Genomic DNA, 21,463 nt, shown 5'->3' with positions numbered 1-21,463 from the left:
ATGGCAGGAAGTGTGCTGTTTTTTTTCTTTAAATTAAATTCAAAGGAATTAACAATATAAGATATTATTAAGTTATGATCTATTTGTGTCTCAACTAAATTCACGCAGAAAAGATCATATCTGATGAAAAACAATTTGAACTTTTAATGTATTTTGTATTTACTACACAAAAATGCTCCATATGACGTATCACTGTAAATTGAATATATTTGGGTTTTGATCACATTGGACTCTTTACAATTGCTGCTTGTACAATTGCTTTGTATTGACAATTATTTTATTTTAGACAATTATTGACTTTAAGGAGGGCATTTTGACACTTTACTGTTTTATAGATAGAACAATTAATCAATTAACCAAGAAAGAAACCTGCAGATTAATAGATCATGAAAATAATTGACAAACCTGTGTTTTTAAACTTTATTTCTCGTGTTGGAAATGAATGCCTTCAATTTAACGACAACAACAACAACAAAACAAGCAATAAGAGCTCAATGCTGCAGACAGCCAATCCGTCACTTGTGTCCTGACAGTAATATCCTCCTCTACAGTATTGCTCCCTTGGCTGTGATGTGATAGCCCAATTGGTTTCAAAGCCAGTTGCTGTATATCACTGAATAGAGATGGAAACAGCAGTCATAGCCTTTAGTGAACTTGGCCATATGGATTTTCACACTTTAACTTAATATAGAGTCTATGCATATGTTAGCATACATTTGCATACATTTCCTACACTGGTCATCTATCTGTATACTGTATGAGTGCGTAGTTAATCCACCTGTCTGTTATTAAGGAGGGATGCCTTCATGCAGGATGTTTGAGTTTATGCTGTGTGTGTGTGTGTGTGTGTGTGTGTGTGTGTGTGTGTGTGTGTGTGTGTGTGTGTGTGTGTGTGTGTGTGTGTGTGTGTGTGTGCATTTGCGTGTGTGAAGAGTCTGAGAGGAGCTGATAGCAGAACTGCATGGTGGGCTAAAAACGAGGTGCAGTGGAATTGCAGTGTGCTATCTCCAGAATGACAGGGCTGCCATGATTGAGGCTTGCTACACTAGGATTTAGATACACCAGCATTTTTCTCTCTTTCGTGCTCTCTAGCCATCCATCCCTCGCTCTCTGCCACTCCCTTTCCTTGTCTCTCTTTTTACCCCTCTACCTCTTTCTCTTCCATATTCTGTTGCCCATCTCAATGAGTATCTCCGTCTCCCCTTATTTATTTCTGCTTCTTTCAAATCCCCCCCATGCATCTTGCCCTTTCTCTCTACCCTGCATCTTTTCCACCCTGCTCCCTCTATCAGGTGCTGTATAATGTAGGCTCCCCTGATGTGCTCCCAGCCTCCATCCGCCATTTTGATTCAGTACAGCTGTCCATGATAATGTACTGTTCACTCAATCACTCTTTCTCTCTCTCGCCCCCCTTCTCCATCACTCTTCCCCTCTCTCTCCGCCTGAAACACACATGCACGGACACATTCATATTTGCTGTAGCACCTCTAACACAGGGTTGCCATGGAAATGATAAATTAGTGTGTGAAATGTTGAGGAGACACATGAGAAGAGACAAAGCTATATTAGACACACACACTCACACTCACCATATGCACACAAACACACAGAGTAATCCTAGTGATGTGTGTGTGATCGGTGGAGGGGCGGCACAGTTGCAGCTGGTCCAAGTAGCTGCAACCATCAGATCTCTCTCTCTCTCCCTCATGCTTCCCCACAGGCTGCTTTATTAATTAGAGAAGTAGTTTAATGACAGCCTTCAAAGTCAAATGCCAATCATCCTCCATCTTTAAATCCTTCTTCCCACTATAGGCTCCATACTAGTTCCTTGTACATTTTCCTGGGTATTCCGTACACCCCTTCTTACTTCCCTCTCTTCCCTTATTCCTGCTCTCCTCTCTTTCTTGTCCTTTCCTTTAGTAACTTAATTCAATCAGATAGTCTCAGTGAGATCAAGATCGTTTTTTTCAAGGGAGAGCTGAAAAAAACCAAAACATTTTCAGCCAGATAAGGCAGCAGCTAAAGATTATAATCAGTATCACTTAAACTGTTAATCGTTTCTTTCAATTGCTCGATTAATTGTTAAGTCTATAAAATGTCAGAAAAGAGAGAACAAAAGGCCCATCTGAATTTCCCAGAACCCCAAATTACATCTTAAGATGTGTTGTTTTGTCCAACTAACGGTCCAACATCCTAAAATATTCAGTTTTACGATGATACAAAACAGAGAAAGGCAGCAAATGCTCATAATTCAGATGCTTGAGCTGAGCAAATTACTGGCATTTTTACTTAATCAATTCATTGATTCTTTAGGCTCTTGTCAATTAATCTTCTGTCGAAATACCAATCAATAATTTGACTAATCATTCCGGTCAGACTTTACATACAACCATGCGACCGGCATACAAACAAATACGGTTAAAAAATAACCAACACTCAAGCAATAACAAGAAATAATGAAGAAAATCAGATAATAAATAGCTGGAGAGAATCATTTTTACCTTCCTTTACTTACTAACTTTATAATCACATTAGGATCAAGGGCTCTTGTGCAATAGAATCTGGGGAGCAATGGATTTCTTTTACAGTCAGACTTAACCATACGACCGCACAGCCAGCCAACAAAAAAAACATTAGTTAAACAACTAATAGAAAGAACATGAGTTGCATAAAACATAAGATAATAGTACTTAAAAATATCCAAAGGAAATTTTAGCTTAAGAGATTTCTATTATTTTCCTCTGCTCTCTTTTCTTTTCTCTGTATTCCTTCATCCTCCTGTTTCCCTGCGTTGATCGACAGTGCTCTCCACAGGATGAAGTGTGACATGTGGTGTGTATGTCAGTGTCTGTCTCACTGTTTACTCTGAGCTAATACTGACTCACTCCATTAATCTGAGCTACAACAGATCCACTCCAACCTGCCCACTTGAGAGTGTTTCTGTGTGCGTGTGTGTTTTAGTTATGTGTGTATACACTGAATACATGCATGCATGACACATGTTCTTCATTGTGTTTGTGTCATCCAATATGTATTTTCCTGCCTGATTTATGTGCGTGTGCGCCCATTGTTGTTGCGGACCAGAGCTTTCACATCGATGCAGATGCTTTATGTGCTCCTGTCTGGTCTAATGACATGTCTGTAAATTAGCAACAAAATAGTGGCGCGCCACACTGAAACCTAATGGCACCGCTGTAAATAACCGCGAGAATGCTGCTGGACGGCTGCGTGTGTTCTCATTGTGAACAACTTGGCTCCCCCACCCTCACTCCGCAACCTCATTTACATTTGTCTCTGTGTCTACTTGTGTGTGTCAGTGGGATTGTGTGATTGTGTTAGCATTTGTAGCTTTTCTTTCTGTCTGTGTGTGTGTGTGTGTGTGTGTGTGTGTGTGTGTGTGTGTCTCCCTCCCCCTCCTCGCTCTCGCTCCTCTCAGTAAAGACTTGCCCGAGGCCCTGAGTTGGTAATAGCTTTTCTGACAGCAATACACCAATATTTACAGAGACCAGCACCCACCCACACCCCCGCAAATTATATACACACATAAAAAGCCTATACTTGTCCGCACACATTCATGTGCTTTAACACAATTTGCACACACTTTCTTTTCTCTTTTGAGGCACGCGCACACACTCACACATACACACATACAGACGCACTCTTAATTAACATGCTGGGAGGGAAGAAATCGCACTCACTAGGGGGAACTCACATGCATGCTGGCATACAACTTGTTGTTTCTCACTAATACCGTATATTGGCATTCACACTTTGGGGTTTTTTTATGCAACAGGAGCAAAGAAAGACAATTTGCCACGATTGCTCTTTGAATTGTGATATATTCTCACTTTTTCCTTCTCATTATTCTCTCCATGTTATATTCACTCAAGTGCGGCCAATTCCATTTCAACACACTTCTCTCTGCCTCTCAACCACCTTAATAACCTATTACACTTCAGTCTATTCATTACGTGGCAATCCCCCCACTCCCTCCTCTCTAGCGGTTCCTCACCAAGTGTCTGTCTTGCTCCAGCCTGACCTAGTGTGTGTGTTAAATTTCCCCTCTGTTCTCCTCATTATCGTGAACTACAAGTTGGTGGTTACGCCAGAGGCTTCACAGAGCAGAGAAAAAGAGGCCAACGAGATGAGCGGAGAGGAATGGTGCCGTGAAGCTTAAAGGGAGGTGTGAGAGGTACAGGGATGGTGGTGAGGAGAACACTAGAGCGGATGCGGAGGAAGGTTGATGCTTTGGGGGGGATGGGTGTGAAGGAGACAGATAATGTCGCCCCTGCTTGTGTATGCCGACACAATAGTATGATAATTTTTCCGCAGATCTGTGTGTAGGTGTGCATATTTATTCCTCTGCTGGCTTGCGTTTTTGGCTGTGCACTGTGTGAGTAGGTGTGAGAGAGTAGATAAGAGAGTGTGAGCTTAAGGATGATGGATTGCAAAACCTTGGTCTCGTGTCCTTGGGGGTCAGTAAGGGTGTGCAAGGTAAGTCGCCATTGGCTGTCTGCTTGTTATTCTGAATTCTAATTGGCCAATCCTGCCTGCTTCGCGCCATGTTGCTTACAGGCTGCTGTTCTCCATCTTCATCCTTCTCAAAACCTTTCTAACCTTTCCTGCACATACATACGCAGACAGACACATTCTGGCTTTTGACGAACATCACGAAATGAGCCTTGTTGTCAAACAAGACCACATTACTTCAGACTGCCAGCACAGCTGTTCTCTCAAAAGAGAGGATGGCAGGTTTCATAACGAGTTTGGAACGCTACAGACTCACGACTGTCTCTCTCACATCCACACTGTTTAATCTCCAACCCACATGAGTGATCAAAGCTTGTTTACACACCACTCCATGTACGATGAGAGGTATGGAAGGAAGTGTTTCTTCCAAGTGCTGGCATCAGTGAGGCTTTGCTTGACAATAACAACATTTTCGGGATCTTGAACAATATGTTTTGTACTGCACATTTCAAATCAAATTTAACCAGGCAGAGCTTTGTTTTACTCAGCTGGCTCTCATGAACACCCACCATTTTATCATCTTTGAGCATATTGTGAAGAGCAGTGTGGGAAGAAGCAATGTAGCTTGGAATTTGTTGTAATCATTATGATAATGTTCAACAAGAGTGTAATGGCTCCACACTTTGTTCTTCCCCCTCTTACCTCCTTCCTCTTCCACCTTTCTATTCCAGCTCGCGAGGATTATGTTGCCACCTTCAAGGGCTCCGAGTTCTTCTGCTACGACTTGTCGCCCAACCCCATCCAGTCTAGCAGCGATGAAATCACGCTCTCCTTCAAGACTCTGCAGCGCAACGGCCTGATGCTGCACACCGGCAAGTCAGCCGACTACGTCAACCTAGCACTGAAGAACGGGGCCGTGTCACTTGTCATCAACCTTGGCTCCGGGGCCTTCGAGGCCTTGGTGGAGCCCGTCAACGGCAAGTTCAACGACAACTCCTGGCACGACGTCAAGGTCACCCGCAACCTGAGACAGGTAACCAGACAACAGGAGGTGGAGGAGTGAGCGACCGAGCAAACAAGAGAGGAGATAAAAGATTAGTAGCGATATTGATAAGCCTTGTAGAAGAAAGACTTGAAGGGTCTTGGGGAGGGACAAACAGATGGTATATTAACGAATGGATGGAAGCATGCTTGGATTTCAATTGGTGATTAAATGATTAGCAATCAATGGACAATAAATACAACTATTGTGATGAACCAATTATCAAGCATAAATGCCAAACATGTGCTTGTCAATTGTGAGGATTTCCTGTTTTCCTTGTTTTGTATAATTGTAAATTGAATATCTTTGGGATTTAGACTATTGGACCAGACAAGCATTTTGAATACATCACCTTGAGCTCTGGCAAACTGTGATGGCCATTTTTGACTATATTCTGACATTTTATAGACGATGAATGAGTTTTTTTGAGAAATAATTAACAGTTTAATCAAGAATTAAAATGATTGTTAGTGCAACATTCATTTATAATTCCCTGTTGAATAGTGTCAGTGTGCGTTTGACTTTGGTGAACTACAGTGACTGCTGCAGATGTTTCAAGGGCAGCAGAAAAGACTTAAGTCTGCTGCAAGAAACTAATCAATGTAGAAGCTACGGTCAGTGGTCTGTTGTCCATCTGCAGTGATGCTGTGGTAGGAAGAAAATACCTGAGGTTTTGGTCTTAGTTTACAGTGGGTTAACCACCAGACCAGCACTGCTTTCAGCTCTAGGTGAGTGCTTTTTTAATTGTGTGTGTGTGTGTGTGTGTGTGTGTGTGTGTGTGTGTGTGTGTGTGTGTGTGTGTGTGCGTGTGTGTGTGTGTGTGCGTGTGTGTGTGTACACGAGTGAATATGTGAGTGAGTGAGAGAGAGAGTGAATTAGAAAACATCGAGGGTCACTACCACTCAGGTGCTTGTAACCCACCTGTGCCCTGCCTCTACCGTTTGCCTGTTTGTACTACTAACTTAACTACTAACTTTACTAACCTGCTAGTGAAACTAACCACCATCCATGGAATGATTCATTCTACTAACCTAACCTGTGCCCTTCTCCTAGCGAATCCACTCCAACCAACCTACTAACCTCACCAGAGGTCTTCTAGCCTTCCTTTTTTTGTTCCCGAAGTTGTTCTGTTCACAGTTTTTTGCTTTCCTTTCTCCCCCTTTCCTACAAAGCACTCAGGCATTGGACACGCTATGGTAAACAAACTCCATTGTTCGGTAGATATCATTCTAATTGTTTCTTAGTTTGGGTTTGCCCCGTCTCTATTTCCTTTTGAACCATAGACTTCAAAACTAAACCAATAAAAGGATAAATGCGGTTGGTAATCTTTTACGCTTAAAAAGCCCCCGTCCCCCCTCCTTGCCAACCACTTTTTTTTCTTTAAATCCTCCCACCCCCCCCCCCCCCCCCCCCCTTCTCTACTGTTTTTTTCACCCCATCACTCTGTGACTGACATGTAGGCGTGTACTGATTGGCTCATCCCTTACCTGCACGCAAATGGCGAGCCCCTCCCTTCCTGCATGCCGTGACTCAGAAACCCTTCCCCTCTCTGACTGGTCCGTACAATGGATAGAGAGGTCCCTCCTCCCCCTCTTTTCTTTTTCTTTTTCTTCTTTGGATTTTTTGTCCTCCACTCTGCCACTGCATGTTCTCCATGGTGCTACTGATTTATCATGTCCTCTGTTTGTTTTTTTTATCTACTGTGTCCTCTTTGTGGTTGCATGCAGAGAGAGGAACAGGCTGCATGTTGTATTTGTGCGTATGTGTACGTGTGGAATGAGCCGTAATCCATTTAACACCTGTCCGTGTGTGTACATCAATATGCGTATGTTCGTCCATGTGTCATATCATTCAGATTCGCTGATCTAACAAACCCCCCCAAACCACAAACTAACTAACTAACAACATCATCACAACTCACCCTAACAGCACAACAACATAACATCATCACAACTACTACTAACAGCATTGAACCCTAACCTCAGTAGCCCAACACAGCTTGGCCTGATACAAGTAGCACTACTGTGGCTGCCGGCATTGCAACAACTAACACCTACTAACAAGTTAATAGTACTAACACCTACTGCAAAAGCACGAAGAAGCCTGCGGAGACTTTACTAACACCTGCCTGGCTGGGCAACTTTGCCCGGCAATGATAGTGTGAGAGGGAACTTACTGTAGTGGGAAAGTCAAAAGCTCTCAACCTTTATGAGCAGTTGAACATGGTCAGTAATGTACTGTAGAATATTAGGGTGATAACATACCACTAACTGTGACAGGGTTGGAAACCAGTGCAAGCTAAAAGCCCCATACAGGCTATTATACAGCAGAATAGGCTGGTTAAATTATAATAACACCAGCGTCAGGTTCGCTTCAAGTGGAGCATTAAGGAAAGTTGTTAGTTGTTAGTATATTAGGAAGTACATTGGTATCTCCTACTTGAGTCTGTGCAGAGACATAACGAGGAAAACTTTTAATGTAAAGGTTGAATTAGCTGACATAGAAGACGAGGCGAGCCTTTTAATGCAACGCTGCACATATTGGTTGGTTTGCTAAAGTCAGTACAATGCAGGGACAATGCAGGGACAGAGTGACGGACTGGTTTTGAAGTTTGGATGTGAAGAGTCACAGTCTGAAGCTTTGGGTGTCACTGAATCTTTATGAATCACACACAGGATCTAGTTGTCATTCTGTGCAATAGACTTAAAAAGGCAGAAGCAGGCGGACAACATCGTCTGAATCCAGTTAGAGAACACAAGTTGTAGATGAGGCTACAGAGTGTATTACTAACTGTAGGCAGAGTGTCATTTAGCAACATATTTCTAACGTACCGGCAGAGGCAAGAGGCAGCACAACTCAATTACACTACACACTTAACCACTGATCCACACCAACAGCACAACTAGCCAATTCCCCAAACCAATCAGGCCTTCTCCCCACCACAATGCATACACACTGGTTACCAGAGTAACGGGGGCTAATTTGGCTGGTCAGCGCCTAGCTAGCGCCTAGCGCTGCCTTTGGTGTGAGTATATAGCGTGTCCTTTCCCTGTGCTTTGTTGTGTAGGTGACGATCTCTGTGGACGGCATCCTGACCACCACGGGCTACACCCAGGAGGACTACACCATGCTGGGCTCTGACGACTTCTTCTACGTGGGAGGGAGCCCCAGCACCGCTGACCTGCCCGGTTCTCCAGTCAGCAATAACTTCATGGGATGTCTCAAAGAGGTGGGATGTATGCATGATTCATGTATGTGTGTGTAACACGCTTGATATACTCGTACTATTGATATGATACGACATTAACCCATTTGGTGCCAACAGACTATGTTTAGTGTGATAAGGAAAAATGTTGTCTTGAAATCTGGTATGGAAATACTTTGGGCAAGTATCTTACATTTTTAGACCACATGAAAAAACAGTTATATCAATAGTTAAAGTCAGGATTTTAGAAAAATGAGGAAAAACGCTAACATTGTTTTTTGTTGTGCATATGTGTGTTTATCTTTGCTATTCAACTTTTTATCATTTAGATTGTGCTCTTTGTAGTTTCTGAGATACAGCCATTTTCTTATCATACTATATTTAGTCTTTGGGCATATTGAACAACAATATTTTTCCAAAGATATAATGAAATATATATATATATATTTTAAAACAGTAGTCCCATGACTAAATATAGGAAGATAAGAAGAACTCACTTCTCAGCCAAACTGTTTGACTGATTTAGATTTTTATTTTTATTTTTTTCTGCTAAGGCAATCCAAGAGAACACAATGATTTGCTCAGAACTATTAATTTAGACTTAATTTAGGTTGTATGGGCTACTGATTTAATATCAACATGATCATTTTTCATAATAAGATCCTTCTGAAAGACGATAAATGAAAATATTAAATGATTGCCAAGTTCATACATTAATGTTGCATAAATGTATGCATAGTCTCAGGTTTTAAGAAAAAATAACTTTCTTCCTTCCCTTTTTGCCACGCATCACGCAAACATTATACACATACATTATGTTATAAAGCGCACACACACAGAAATGCTTCCATTTGGCAGACTCACACAAACAGTCCCAGACACACACACAAACACCCTCTCCAGCATCAGAGAGAATCAGTGATGAGTGTCGTTGAGGGAGTAGATACAGCACTAAGCACTAACATGCTAATTAGCTACGCCACAGAGATGCTCCATCCATCCGCTGTGCTTAAAATGGGCCACAACACACAATCAACAAAAACTCACATGACAAATTGATGAAAACACACCAATGCACTAGCACGTACACATAAATGCAATCTTACCATGTTGTATACATGCGCATATATGAGTGGAAATGCACAAATATACCCACAAAAACACAGACAAAAATAGTCAAGCACAAAAAAACATACATATGCATACACAGCACCTGACACACAACATTCCCAAATACATCCTAACACGCATTATGTACACACCATGTCTGAGTCTTCCTTTCATTCACACAGACTCACACAGAGGCATAAACAAACAACCAAACAAGCCGACAGATGATGTGCCAAACAGAGAGCTATCTGTATCAGTGGTGAATGCGCTCTGTGTTGCTTCATTAAGACTGATGGCGTTTAAACGAGGCTGCCGCTGTCAAAGTGAACCCTCCACTGGCACATTTACATATTTAATACGATGATATGATAATCCATGTGAGCAAACTAAGATGTATGCAGTGAATCACACGCATGAACGATCACGGCTGTAACAATTTTGTGCATTTCATGCGGGTGCAGGCACACGCCCACACGCTAACACCATTTTTCACACTTGCCGCACTTGTATTCCAGAATCGCCCTCATTGCCCTACGCACAGACACAAAAGCGCATGACATACAAAAACAGAGGTGAAAAGCCAATGCAGAGGAGAAATTTGCCGAGTTGCTCACAAGTCATAGAAAGAGGTGTGGATTAATAAAGCAGAGCCTGTGTGTGCTCGTCTCTCTCGACATCTAAATGCTCAGCACAAGCACGCTCTTTTTACACTCATGCTACTCAGTCAGAGAGTGTACTGTGTCAGGGAAAGAGAGAAATAGAAAAGGGAAGAAGAGGGAAAGAATAAAGGCGATCCTTCAAGTGGCGGGGACAAATGGGAGTTATCAAAAGATGAGGCTGGAGTGGCTCGCTGCTCTTAAGGTTGTCACTTTCATGTAAAAAATACCGAAACACTTGAATGAAAAATATGTTTCCTGAGTTAAAGATTAATGGATTTCTGGTCATATATAAAGTGCCTTGTTCCTTCTTTATCTTTTCAGTGTTCTCTTCTTTTTGACCTCTGAAAAGGTTATTCTTTTTGTTTGCTACAAAGGTTAAATAAAGAACAAATACAGTAGTCCAATTCTGTGCCACAATATTTATATACTGTAGGCTATATCTATTGACCAGAAGTGAAGAAAAAGCTGTTTTCTTTAATCCTTAGGTGAATTAATGTGTCCTTCTTTACCCTTTAATCCCGTCCCCTCCAGGTGGTGTACAAGAACAATGATGTACGGTTGGAGCTGTCTAGACTGGCTAAACAGGGAGACCCAAAGATGAAGGTATGTACTTTAAACATCATGTACAACTTGAACCAGACACATTATCCTCTTATACATAAAACACAGACATCACTTTGTATCACAACCTCCTGTCAGGCCTTGTGAGACTTATACTCTAATAATTTTAAGTAAATGGGATTTATATTTTTGAGAGGTTGTCTTTTAGTCAGCTTTTAGTTAGCTTGAAGCAACTTCCCAGACTATAAAGGAACCACTTTGGTCTTGATGTTCACGGGACATCAGTTTAACAACCCATTTTTTAAAAGCTTGAACCCATAAACATTTCTTCTTCTTCTTCTTCTTCTTCTTCCTGCCCCAGGTGAGTGGGGTGGTGTCCTTTAAGTGCGAGAGTGTGGCCACGCTGGACCCCGTGACCTTTGACACCCCAGAGTCTTTCGTGGCACTGAGCAAGTGGTCGGCGAAGAAGGCGGGATCGATCTCGTTCGACTTCAGGACAACAGAGCCAAATGGGTTGATGCTTTTCAGTCATGGCAAACCCCAACAGCAGCAACGCAAGGACCCACGCACGCCTCCTACACTCAAGGTAAAAATATTATATACATTTTTTGAAATACCACAGGGAAACTTAAAACTAAAAGAAGCGTACAGTCTACAGCAGAGGTCGGGAACCTATGGCTCCCGACACAAACACACGTGCGCACACACCTACAGTCAGAGCAGAGGAAAGGAGAGGAGTGAACAAAAAAGAATATCCACGCATGCAGGTATATTGTTTAACATGTTCAACTTCTTAGTTTAGGGTGTAAGTACGCTAACATTGAGTCATTAGCATTAAACACAAATGGAAATGTCACTCGTTTTGCAGGTAATATAAACAATGTATTGACAAATAAAAAATCTGAATTTGGTGGTGTAAAGTTAAGGGATCATAAAAGTTATTTGTATACATGGAATCATGAAAATGTGTACAAAGTTTAATAGCAATTTTATTTGGCTATTCAAATCCAAGATGACTATAAACCACTGAATTCCTGTTTGTCCCTGTTATGACTCTAAACTATCTAAAAATTCCCATTCCCTACAAGTCTAATGTAGTTTTCAAAAAGTTTACTAGTCTCCACAAAAGATGAATGACATTGCTCAAGGAACCTGATTGTAAATGGTTAAACCGGAGCCCACTCACTTTTTTGTAACTTGCAGCTATAATCTGCATTTTTATTGCTAGCCATCAACATCCCTGCTTTTTACAGAATACTAATCATGTCTCTTTGACTTTTAGGTGGATTTTTTTGCCATTGAGATGCTGGACGGGCACCTGTACTTGCTGCTGGCCATGGGCTCAGGAACCACCAAGACCAAGGCTATGGACAGAAAGGTCAACGACGGAGAATGGTATCATGTGGACTTCCAGAGAGACGGACGCTCAGGTACACTCACAGCTCTCTCAAACCATGATTCTAACCCTGACCACAGAGGGTGATATGGAGGGGGTGGAGGAAAATGAGTTGGCGAGAGCGTACTTCAGCATTTTATAGTAAGCGCCAGCCTAGCAAGGCCATTTAGCTGCTGTCTGTATTTAATTCAAATTGGGTTGTAAAAGGTGCTGTGTAGGCAACAATCAATATACAGTACCACTGTCAAATGTGTTGAAATGTGTTGGTGTAATTACCATAATACTGAGACTATAATTAAAGCAATTGGTTGCCTCTTTTTTTCTCCTACTACTAGAAGTGCTGTTAAAGTTCTCTAAAGTTATGACTACATTTGCCATGAAACCCATGCTTCATGTGGGTAGATGCATAAATACTCACACAGTATCCCGGCCCTTTGAACGCACGAGCCAAATGACTGAATCCATAGATACAGTACCAGGGGTACCAGTACAGGGATTTAAAGGTTTTTCATCCTAACACCAATATAATTATAGTTTTCATTCAGTATTAACTACAATCTAGAAACTCAGAGTAAAGGCTGCCAATGTTCTCAATTGGGATCTTGTTTGTCTAAAAATGTATGTATTAATAAAGATTTTGTAGTGACAAAATGTTTGACAAAGCACTTTTAAAACAGCATGGTCTAAAAGGAGCTGACCGATGACTGCGGCCTGTGTAGTTTTGTATTTCCATTGCTTCTGACTATAGAAAGTAAGAAGGAGTACAAAGACAGGGGGAAGGATGATGATGATAAAGATGATGATGATGGTAGTCATAATGGTGGTGGTGATGATTATGATGTGGATGTTCACATTGAAGATCATAACGATTGCTGAAGTTGTTTTGATGCCTCGCTGTGAATCCAGGAACCATCTCGGTGAACAGTGTGAGGACAGCGTACACGGCTCCGGGAGACAGTGAGATCCTGGATCTGGATGAGACTTTGTACCTCGGAGGACTACCTGAAGACCGGGCTGGACTCATCTTCCCTACAGAGGTGTGTGTGTGCTGACATTGTGTGTCTGCCGTATGACATACTAAAACATATCATTTCCAGTTGTTTTGATACTCAATTCATCGTTTGAGTCATTTTTCAAGCTTCTGAACTTTCAAGCTTTTTCTTGTCTTACAATATAGTAAATTGAGTATTTTGGGGTTTTGCATTGTGGGTGGACGTCACCTCGAGCTCCATGAAATTGTGACATTTTTACCATCTTCAATGTTTTTCATAGACCAAACAATTAATGGATTTATTGAGGAAATAATCGCCAGATTAATCAGTAATGAAATGAGTTGGTTGCAGCTTGATGTTCTGTCAGTAGTGAGTAACTCAAACCCTGCTTATTAAATTAGTTTTTATCAATGTAACCATCATATTAGATCTTTTCAAATCGGATTAGATTACATTTTTTCAATCATATTGTGCTCTGTTGTTATTTAGATTGTCCAATTTGTCTTTGCTGTTTTTTTTATTTTTGTTATTTGATTGGTTCTTTTGTTTCTTTAACGAGCCAATTAGTAATTGTTTCTCTTATTATTATTGTGATGGTCATTTTTAATAGATAGTTTAATCATTTAATAGAACGATTAATTGATTAGTGAAGAAAATATTCGACAATTGAAAAAATCGTTAGTTGCATCCCAATTCGAGAGCAATATATTTTGTGAGCTACTAACAGTAGTTACACTAAAATAGAAAAATAGATATAAAATATAATTGATAAATTTGAAATTTGAAATTCAACATCTACATCATTTTATAATGCTAGTTTTCTTCCTCTGCATTTCACTGTTTGAGGTCCATGATATGTAAACAAAAGCGTTAAAAGGGAATCTAGAGTCATTCTGTACTGCAGTCTGGAAAACTAAGTAATCTTAACAATTTATATCAGGGTGAAAATGTGACCAAGAGTGTCTAAACTTTCAAAGCTAAAAATTGCTGGCAGTTCTACCTTCAAACGTTGCTTTGAACAAGCTATTTATAAAACGATTTAATGTTGACATCAGTTACCAAGTCACCAAACACTGCAAAATGTAGTCAAATTCCATCTTGTGAAGCTACTCAACACTGGTGACTTCCTCCTCAGGTGTGGACGGCTCTGTTGAACTACGGTTATGTGGGATGCATCAGAGATCTGTTTGTGGACGGGCAGAGCAAAGACATCCGGCGGCTGGCCGAGGCCCAGAGGGCAGTAGGGGTAAAGCCCTCGTGCTCGAGAGAGCCGTCCAAACAGTGCCTGTCGAACCCCTGCCAGCACAACGGCGTCTGCAGGGAGGGCTGGAATCGCTACGTCTGCGACTGTTCTGGGACGGGATACCTGGGACGCTCCTGTGAGAGAGGTGAGAATGACGTGGTGAAGGGGACGAGAATAACACTTTGGCTGCCTGTATAGCAATTTGGCATAAATGCTAAACTCACATTTTCACAATAGAGATGAGTAAGCTGGCTAATTACAGTCACCAAACAGTAACATTTAGTGAAAAATTCATAATATGTCATGATGCAAAATACAGTCATACTGACAGCTTTGTCATTTGCTTTTTGGCTTGAGAACATTGAGTAATGCCAAAGAGATGAGCGACAGAAGACAGATGGTATAGTGTGGAAAGCCTGTTTTAAAGTTTTAATGTCAGAAATAACTCTCATCAATCAGTGAAAATATATTATGATCATCAGTTATATTGGGTGATAAAACTTTAAATCATTTTACATCTAAGTTATGCTTTTTTTGCCTTGAAAAGGTCCATCCTAACAAATTACATCTCTTTGATAGTACTTACTCTGATGTGCGCTAAAAAGGCACCCTCATAAAGATTTATGGCAGATAAAAATGTGGCTAAACTATGCAAATAAAAAAGCTTGCAGATTGAGTTCACATAAGTTTACCCTCCACATTGTCCCTGGTGATGGAGAATAGAAAGGTGGAAATGAAAAGAGGATGGCAGGTAGAAAGTAGGTGGATGTAGGAAAAAAGAACAAGGAGAAAATGAGCCTGTTTGTACAGCAATAAAAAATAATAACCTTTTCTGCCATTGGCTGTATCTTAAAACACAAATCTGTGTATAAAAAAAAAAGTGAGAGTAGTAAGATGAAGGCAGGGAAAGGAGGAGATCAAAAGGGGGTAAAAGAGAAGAGGTGGGAGGATGCAGAGGGGGCAGACAGGACTATTGGACTGCTGTGGATGTGGAGACTGGGAATCGATGGGAGAGGAAATGTGCAGAAAGCAGGGAGCAGGAGCTGTGACAGAGGAGGGTGGAACCACCGGTCCAGAACCGCCATATGACAGCAGGTGAGGAGATGAGAAGGAATGGGAGATGGGAGTAGAAAATCTGACAGAGAGAGAGTTATGAGAAAAGGTATGAATTCAGGCCGAGAGAGAGAAATGGAAAGTAGGAGAGATTGGCAGAGGGACTGATAGAGGCCTGTTGAAAAAAGCGAGATGGAGTCAGACAAGGAGAAGAGAAGAAAATGTTGTTTGTGCTGCAACTGTTGACGCGTCTCAAGTGATGGTTGTACTATCATCTAACAGGAGATATAGGCGCACACGTACACACAAACACTTTCTGAAAGGTGTTGATATGAAAATGTTTTATTTCGGAGGACAAACATCCGCAGTGTATGTTTATCATAGCAATGCACTCTCTCTCTCTCCTTCTCTTAGTTCTGTCTTCCTTTCCTCTAGAGCTTTTTTCATCTCTCTCTGTGTGCATTGAGGGGTCACTAACTGGTGGTTCAGTGGATTAAAGGAAGCACAGATGGAGAAGCAGATGGAGAGAGTGATTGGCCATGTTTACGCCTTCTACCTGCGGTTTCTCTCTCAGTTTTTCTCCCTCCCTCATTCTCTCCCTCTCTCCTTTGTTCCACCTCTCTCTTCTTTAATGAACAAAGATGGTCGCCACGCTCTGGCTCCAAGATGAATTTATATTTTTGTAAAGAGCAGTCACACAAACATATATTTCAGCTCTTCTCCTCCTCCGTCACTTGCTGTTCACACTGGTGGAAAAAAAGTTTTCTTTTGCTGTACTGCTTTATGCCATGGAAGCCTTCTCCTCCCAGGAAAAGAAAACACGAGATGAAATGATATGAATTACACACATTTTATCTCAACCCAAAGTAGCAAAGTATAGTTGGTTTCCATCTTTTCATGGGAACAACAAAACTATAGAATATATCTATCTATCTTTCTTATTCTGTTTTCTAGGCATATCTGGTCATGCTACAGGTGTCAAATGATGTGACGGTATGCGACACGACCTGTGTGCGTTGCACTTTTGTCTTTTTTTTGGGGCATAAATGGGCTTCCATACTTCCTTCTCACCGACCCTCCCTGCTCTAGTTGTCTGGTAGTGATTCAGGTGCTGTGGTGAGGAAAATTTAGTCGGCTGTCTCCCTTATCAGAAATGTGTTCACGTGTGTGTGTGTTGGAGTTTGCTTGGGCGGGTTTATGTGTGGCTGTTAGTTATGTTATCTGTGATATAACAGGCCAACCACCTCCTTTTTTCCTCAAGTTAATGAGGGTTCATTTGCATTTTAGCCAAGAGCTCCCCCCTCCACACACACCCCCCCCCCCCCCCCCCCCCCTCTGTCTTGCTCTGTCCCTATTTTCTCTCCCCCTGCTCTCACTTTACTAAACCCTCCTCTGTTCACACTTAAATTCACTCACTTATTCTGACATACACACACACACACGCACACTATCTCTCTCTTTCCCTCCTTCTCAGCTCATCAGTATTCATGAGGCCTCCCTCTCTTCCTGTTCTCTTGTTTTTGCCTTGGCTCCAACCGTCTCCCACGGAAACAGGGAGAGCGAAAGGGAGCGAAAGCGAAGGAGGAATGGAATAGAGGGATATAAGAAGAAGAGAAGAAGGAAGAGAGATATAGACGCAGAGACATGGAGAGTGTGTTTAGCTGTGTATGTAATTGGCCAATAAAAAACAGGGTTCTCAGAGGTAAACAGTTTAGTGGTTGGGGATTGGCCCCAGCAGGTAGCAGGGAGAGAAGATTATGAATATGTAAATGAGTATGCAAAAGACATTAAAGCAGGATCACCTGAGCTTGTTACATTATGACTCCAGGGTCTGGGATGTCAGCGACGGTGGCTAACACACTCACTGCCATGCATTCTGATTCAACCGGATAATAAGGGGCCGGACAACCAGCTACGGCTCTTTTTACATCCCTTTCTTGTGAGGGAGAGATGATGAATTAAGGGTGGAAAGTGATGGAGTAATTCTGTACAAGCAGGTTTTGAGTTTCAACATGACGTGGCCGGCGGGGGAACAAGGGAGTGTAGGCACGCTGCAACATACTTCGTCATGTTTAAATCTGATTCACTCAACGTCAAATTGCCTTTGTGTCCTCCCACCTCGTGTGTTTTCTCCTTGTCAATCTTTTTTCTTTCTTCTTTTTATGTGTCCACCCACCTCACTCTCCTCCACCATCATCTCTGTCCTCCGCCTTATTCCTCTCTCATTCGTTCCCTGTCCGTCCCCCCTCTGTGCGTGTTGTACAGATGCGACTATCCTGTCGTACGACGGCAGTAAGTTTATGAAGGTGCAGTTGCCTGTGGCGATGCACACCGAGGCGGAGGACGTATCGCTACGCTTTCGCTCCCAGCGGGCCTATGGCGTTCTCATGGCAACCACATCCCGTAACTCCGCAGACACCCTTCGTCTGGAGCTGGATGGGGGCCGTGTCCGACTCACTGTCAACCTAGGTACACACACATGACACACACATACATGTAGATTCTCCAACAATGTTTTGAATACCTCACAGGGGAATGCAGCTCATACCGGCCTCTTGGCCTTTCCTTGCATAGGAATGTCATTAAATGTTGATAAATAATATATTGTCTCTGGAAGTTAAGTAGTACTCTTCATGATTATTCTTGCAGATAAATATGCTGATAGACTTAATAGTGCATATACAGCTTATCTTTGAATACACACAATAACACAATACACAATTAAAGGTTAGCAGAATTGTTTTTCCGTTGAACAGAGGGTCAAGCCTCAAGCTGCATTCTCTGCTCACTCCCAGTGGACCTGTGCATCCCTAACACCTTCAACAATCAATACAAAGACTCACAAACTGTACAAACACACACATATAGTACACTTTACACATAATTGCAATTGTTAAACACATTTCCAGTCACACTTTTTCACATGAATTCAAGCACACTCACATGCTAACACACACATAGACTAACAGAGGGGTGCATGTGTTGGTCTCTGGTTGTCTGCAGCCGCGTCTTTTCTGTGGTTGACGCCACACGACACACCAAGACATCATGGGTAAAAAAATGTTTGAAAAGAAGTATAATAGTGGGGCTAAATCTTCCGAGCATTTACGGAGATTTGTGTTCTGGATGGGTGACAAAGGTTATGGGAAGTGTTCGATGTCATCAGACAAACTGACACACATGACCCATCTCAGTCTCCTGGCACTTTTGATTGGTGACTGAAACTGTCGCTCAGGCCAGAGCAGCCAATGAGCACGCTGCTCATGCTGGGACACACTGCTCTCCTTGTAACTGTCCGATGTAAAGATCCACTAATCCTGATCCAGATTCAGAAGTCTCAGAAATTGCATTTTGCAACACACTGTTGTAAGAAAATACACGATCCAGCTTGAGGTCCTGTGACAAAGGAGAGTGTGTGTTTTCTCAGCAGTGTGTGCGTGTTTTTAAATAATGCGTGCAGGGTGTGTCGATGTGTGCGTCCCCAGGGCGTGGAGAGTTTGTGTATGTGTGCAGCATTAACCCTCTGCTCTGCTCTCCCTCCAGACTGTATCAGGATAAACTGTACAGCCAGTAAGTGATCCACCATCTCACCTAACCCCTCCCCCTTCCTCCTACTCCTCAGTATGCGTGGTGGTGTGTGTGTATTTGTTAATGTGTCTGTCTGACTATTTTTCACTCGCTCTGTCTTGTCAGTCCATCTGATCGTAATCCCTTATCCAACATATCTTTGTGCCATGTGTCTGTGTGCATATATGTGTGTATGAGTGTGTGTTGGACAGGGAAGGTGCACATATGCGTGTTTGTGTCTGTGCCTGTTCAGCTACACCACAGGAGTGGTGCGATTTTTGCTGAGGGCCAGGGTTTTCCAGGTCGGCCATTTTAGCAAAGAAGGATAGACGGAAGAGAGGACGGTGGGGGTTGAAGGGAGGGGGAGAGAAAAAAGACAGAAGAAGAAGGACAAAATCTCAGTATGAGGTGTTCAGGTAAAATTAGGTGTGTTGGGAAGCATAGCTGGTGGATGAATGCAACTTAGAGCTGCAGGGTAATTACTTCTCCTTCATGCTGGAGACAAAAGACTTTGTTATCGCTCTGTTTCTCTCCGTCGTACCTTCATCCCAACGTCTGTCTGGTTGCTTTCTTTGTTTGCTTGTTGTTTCTTTCTAAACTGTACATGAGGGATTTTTGGAAAGTGTTTCATTTAAATTGTTTAGTGTGTGCTTGCGTGCCTTTGCATTCTGTATTCTCAACATTGCCTTTGTGTGTGTGTGTGTGTGTGTGTATGTTCCTGTTCATGCTGCTGTGAATGGAGCTGAATCCCTGATGAAGTTTAATTCCCTCACGTGGAGTTTCTCTGTCTGTCACGACCACAGAGAGAGAGAGCGAGAGAGCGAGAGAAAGAGAAATGCTCTGTGACGGCAAAGAGGTGGTGAAATGGACGACTGCAGTTGCCATAGAAACCCTATTAGCCACACAGCGCTGTTGCTGTCTGTCGGCCAATTTTAGACCGGTTGTCTCAATGAACATTTAAGTAGGCAGCCACTTTTCTGGCACACCGTGTGCATACAATAAATTATACATCTGATATTCAAGGGGGGCAGGAAAAAAAATTATTTAACAGCCAGGCGCCATTGAAACAGTCCACTCAGCAGTCAAATAAAAGCCTCGGCATGGGAGAGATTCAAGGCTTATCCAGCAGAAAAGCCATTTGTTATTGGGAGCTAATGAAATATGAAACGCTTTTTGTCGTTTTGTTTTCATTATCCTGCTCTTATAATCTCCACTAGCTTGCTTTCATTTGATATGAATTTCAGAATTGCAATTGCAGAACAACAGTCCCTTTTGTCTTTCTGTTTGTTATGTCTCGCCTCGTCGTCTTTTGGTTCAACAGCACAGAGAGCAGACTGCCTGCTCACCGCCACAGCTATCACTAGTAGCTCTACTTTAAACCAAACTCACCACGCTGCTGAACGCACTGTAAGCAAAATAGGTGTGTGTGTGTGTGTGAGTGTGTGAGTGTGTGCGTGTGCGTGTGACCATGTCTGTGTGTTTATTGGCGTGTATTTGTGCCTCTCCCTGTTCCCAGGTTGATACAGATCACTGCCTCACTCTCATCACGGTCTGCTCATTCTTCGAGTATTTAGTTACATATGCAAAAACACACACACACACACTCACTCATAAACTCACACATACATGCACATATTCTCTCCTTCACTCAGTGTTAGGCAGTGATCCATGGTAACAGGATGAGATGCTCATGCCCAGAGCACAGCTGAGTCTCCTCAGGGGAACCCTGTGTCCTCTCTGAACACATAACACACTCTTTTAGCTTTGCAAACACAAACACATTTATCCATTTTGATTGACTTTTCATAATATGTTTGCGTGTCAGCATGCCTCCCTCTCTTTCTCTACCTCTGTGTGTGCGAGTGTGTGTGTGTGTGTGTGTGTGTGCCTGCCTGCCTCCATGAGTGATGTAGGCATGCTTGACATTTTCTGCAGCAGAATCCGTTGGGGTCAGTTTACTTCTCACCTCCCCCATCATTACCTCCTATAGGTCACTGTAAGCAGACTCACTCAAACCAACAGGGCTTGGAGGAGGATGGGGGGTGTGTGTGTGTGTGTGTGTGTGTGTGTGTGTGTCCGTGTGTGTGTCCGTGTGTGTGTGTTTGTGTGTTCGTGTGTTCGTGTGTGTGTATGTATTTGGGGGATGGTGGGTGTTGTGTTCAAGG

At 42.4% G+C, this 21,463-nt stretch overlaps 1 protein-coding gene across 20 annotated transcripts in view; it reads left to right on the top strand.

Annotated features, from left to right (window-relative positions):
- nrxn1a (neurexin 1a) overlaps nt 1–21,463 on the top strand; it is a 55,202-nt gene that overhangs the window by 14,980 nt on the left and 18,759 nt on the right. For 8 of the 20 annotated variants that reach the window (XM_029457182.1, XM_029457191.1, XM_029457185.1 and 5 more), the window contains 10 exons: nt 5,202–5,503; nt 6,685–6,708; nt 8,580–8,741; nt 11,018–11,089; nt 11,409–11,633; nt 12,330–12,477; nt 13,350–13,480; nt 14,571–14,823; nt 17,997–18,200; nt 19,275–19,301. In XM_029457182.1, coding sequence (XP_029313042.1) covers nt 5,202–5,503; nt 6,685–6,708; nt 8,580–8,741; nt 11,018–11,089; nt 11,409–11,633; nt 12,330–12,477; nt 13,350–13,480; nt 14,571–14,823; nt 17,997–18,200; nt 19,275–19,301 — 1,548 coding nt within the window. The remainder of the gene's footprint in view (nt 1–5,201; nt 5,504–6,684; nt 6,709–8,579; nt 8,742–11,017; nt 11,090–11,408; nt 11,634–12,329; nt 12,478–13,349; nt 13,481–14,570; nt 14,824–17,996; nt 18,201–19,274; nt 19,302–21,463) is intronic. The other 12 variants (XM_029457203.1, XM_029457193.1, XM_029457187.1 and 9 more) reach the window with 3 other exon arrangements.

Source organism: Cottoperca gobio, chromosome 19, assembly GCF_900634415.1.
Source record: "Cottoperca gobio chromosome 19, fCotGob3.1, whole genome shotgun sequence".
Taxonomy (NCBI): domain Eukaryota; kingdom Metazoa; phylum Chordata; class Actinopteri; order Perciformes; family Bovichtidae; genus Cottoperca; species Cottoperca gobio.
The sequence above is the reverse complement of the archived record's forward strand: the minus strand, read 5'-3'. Positions and strand labels throughout refer to the sequence as shown.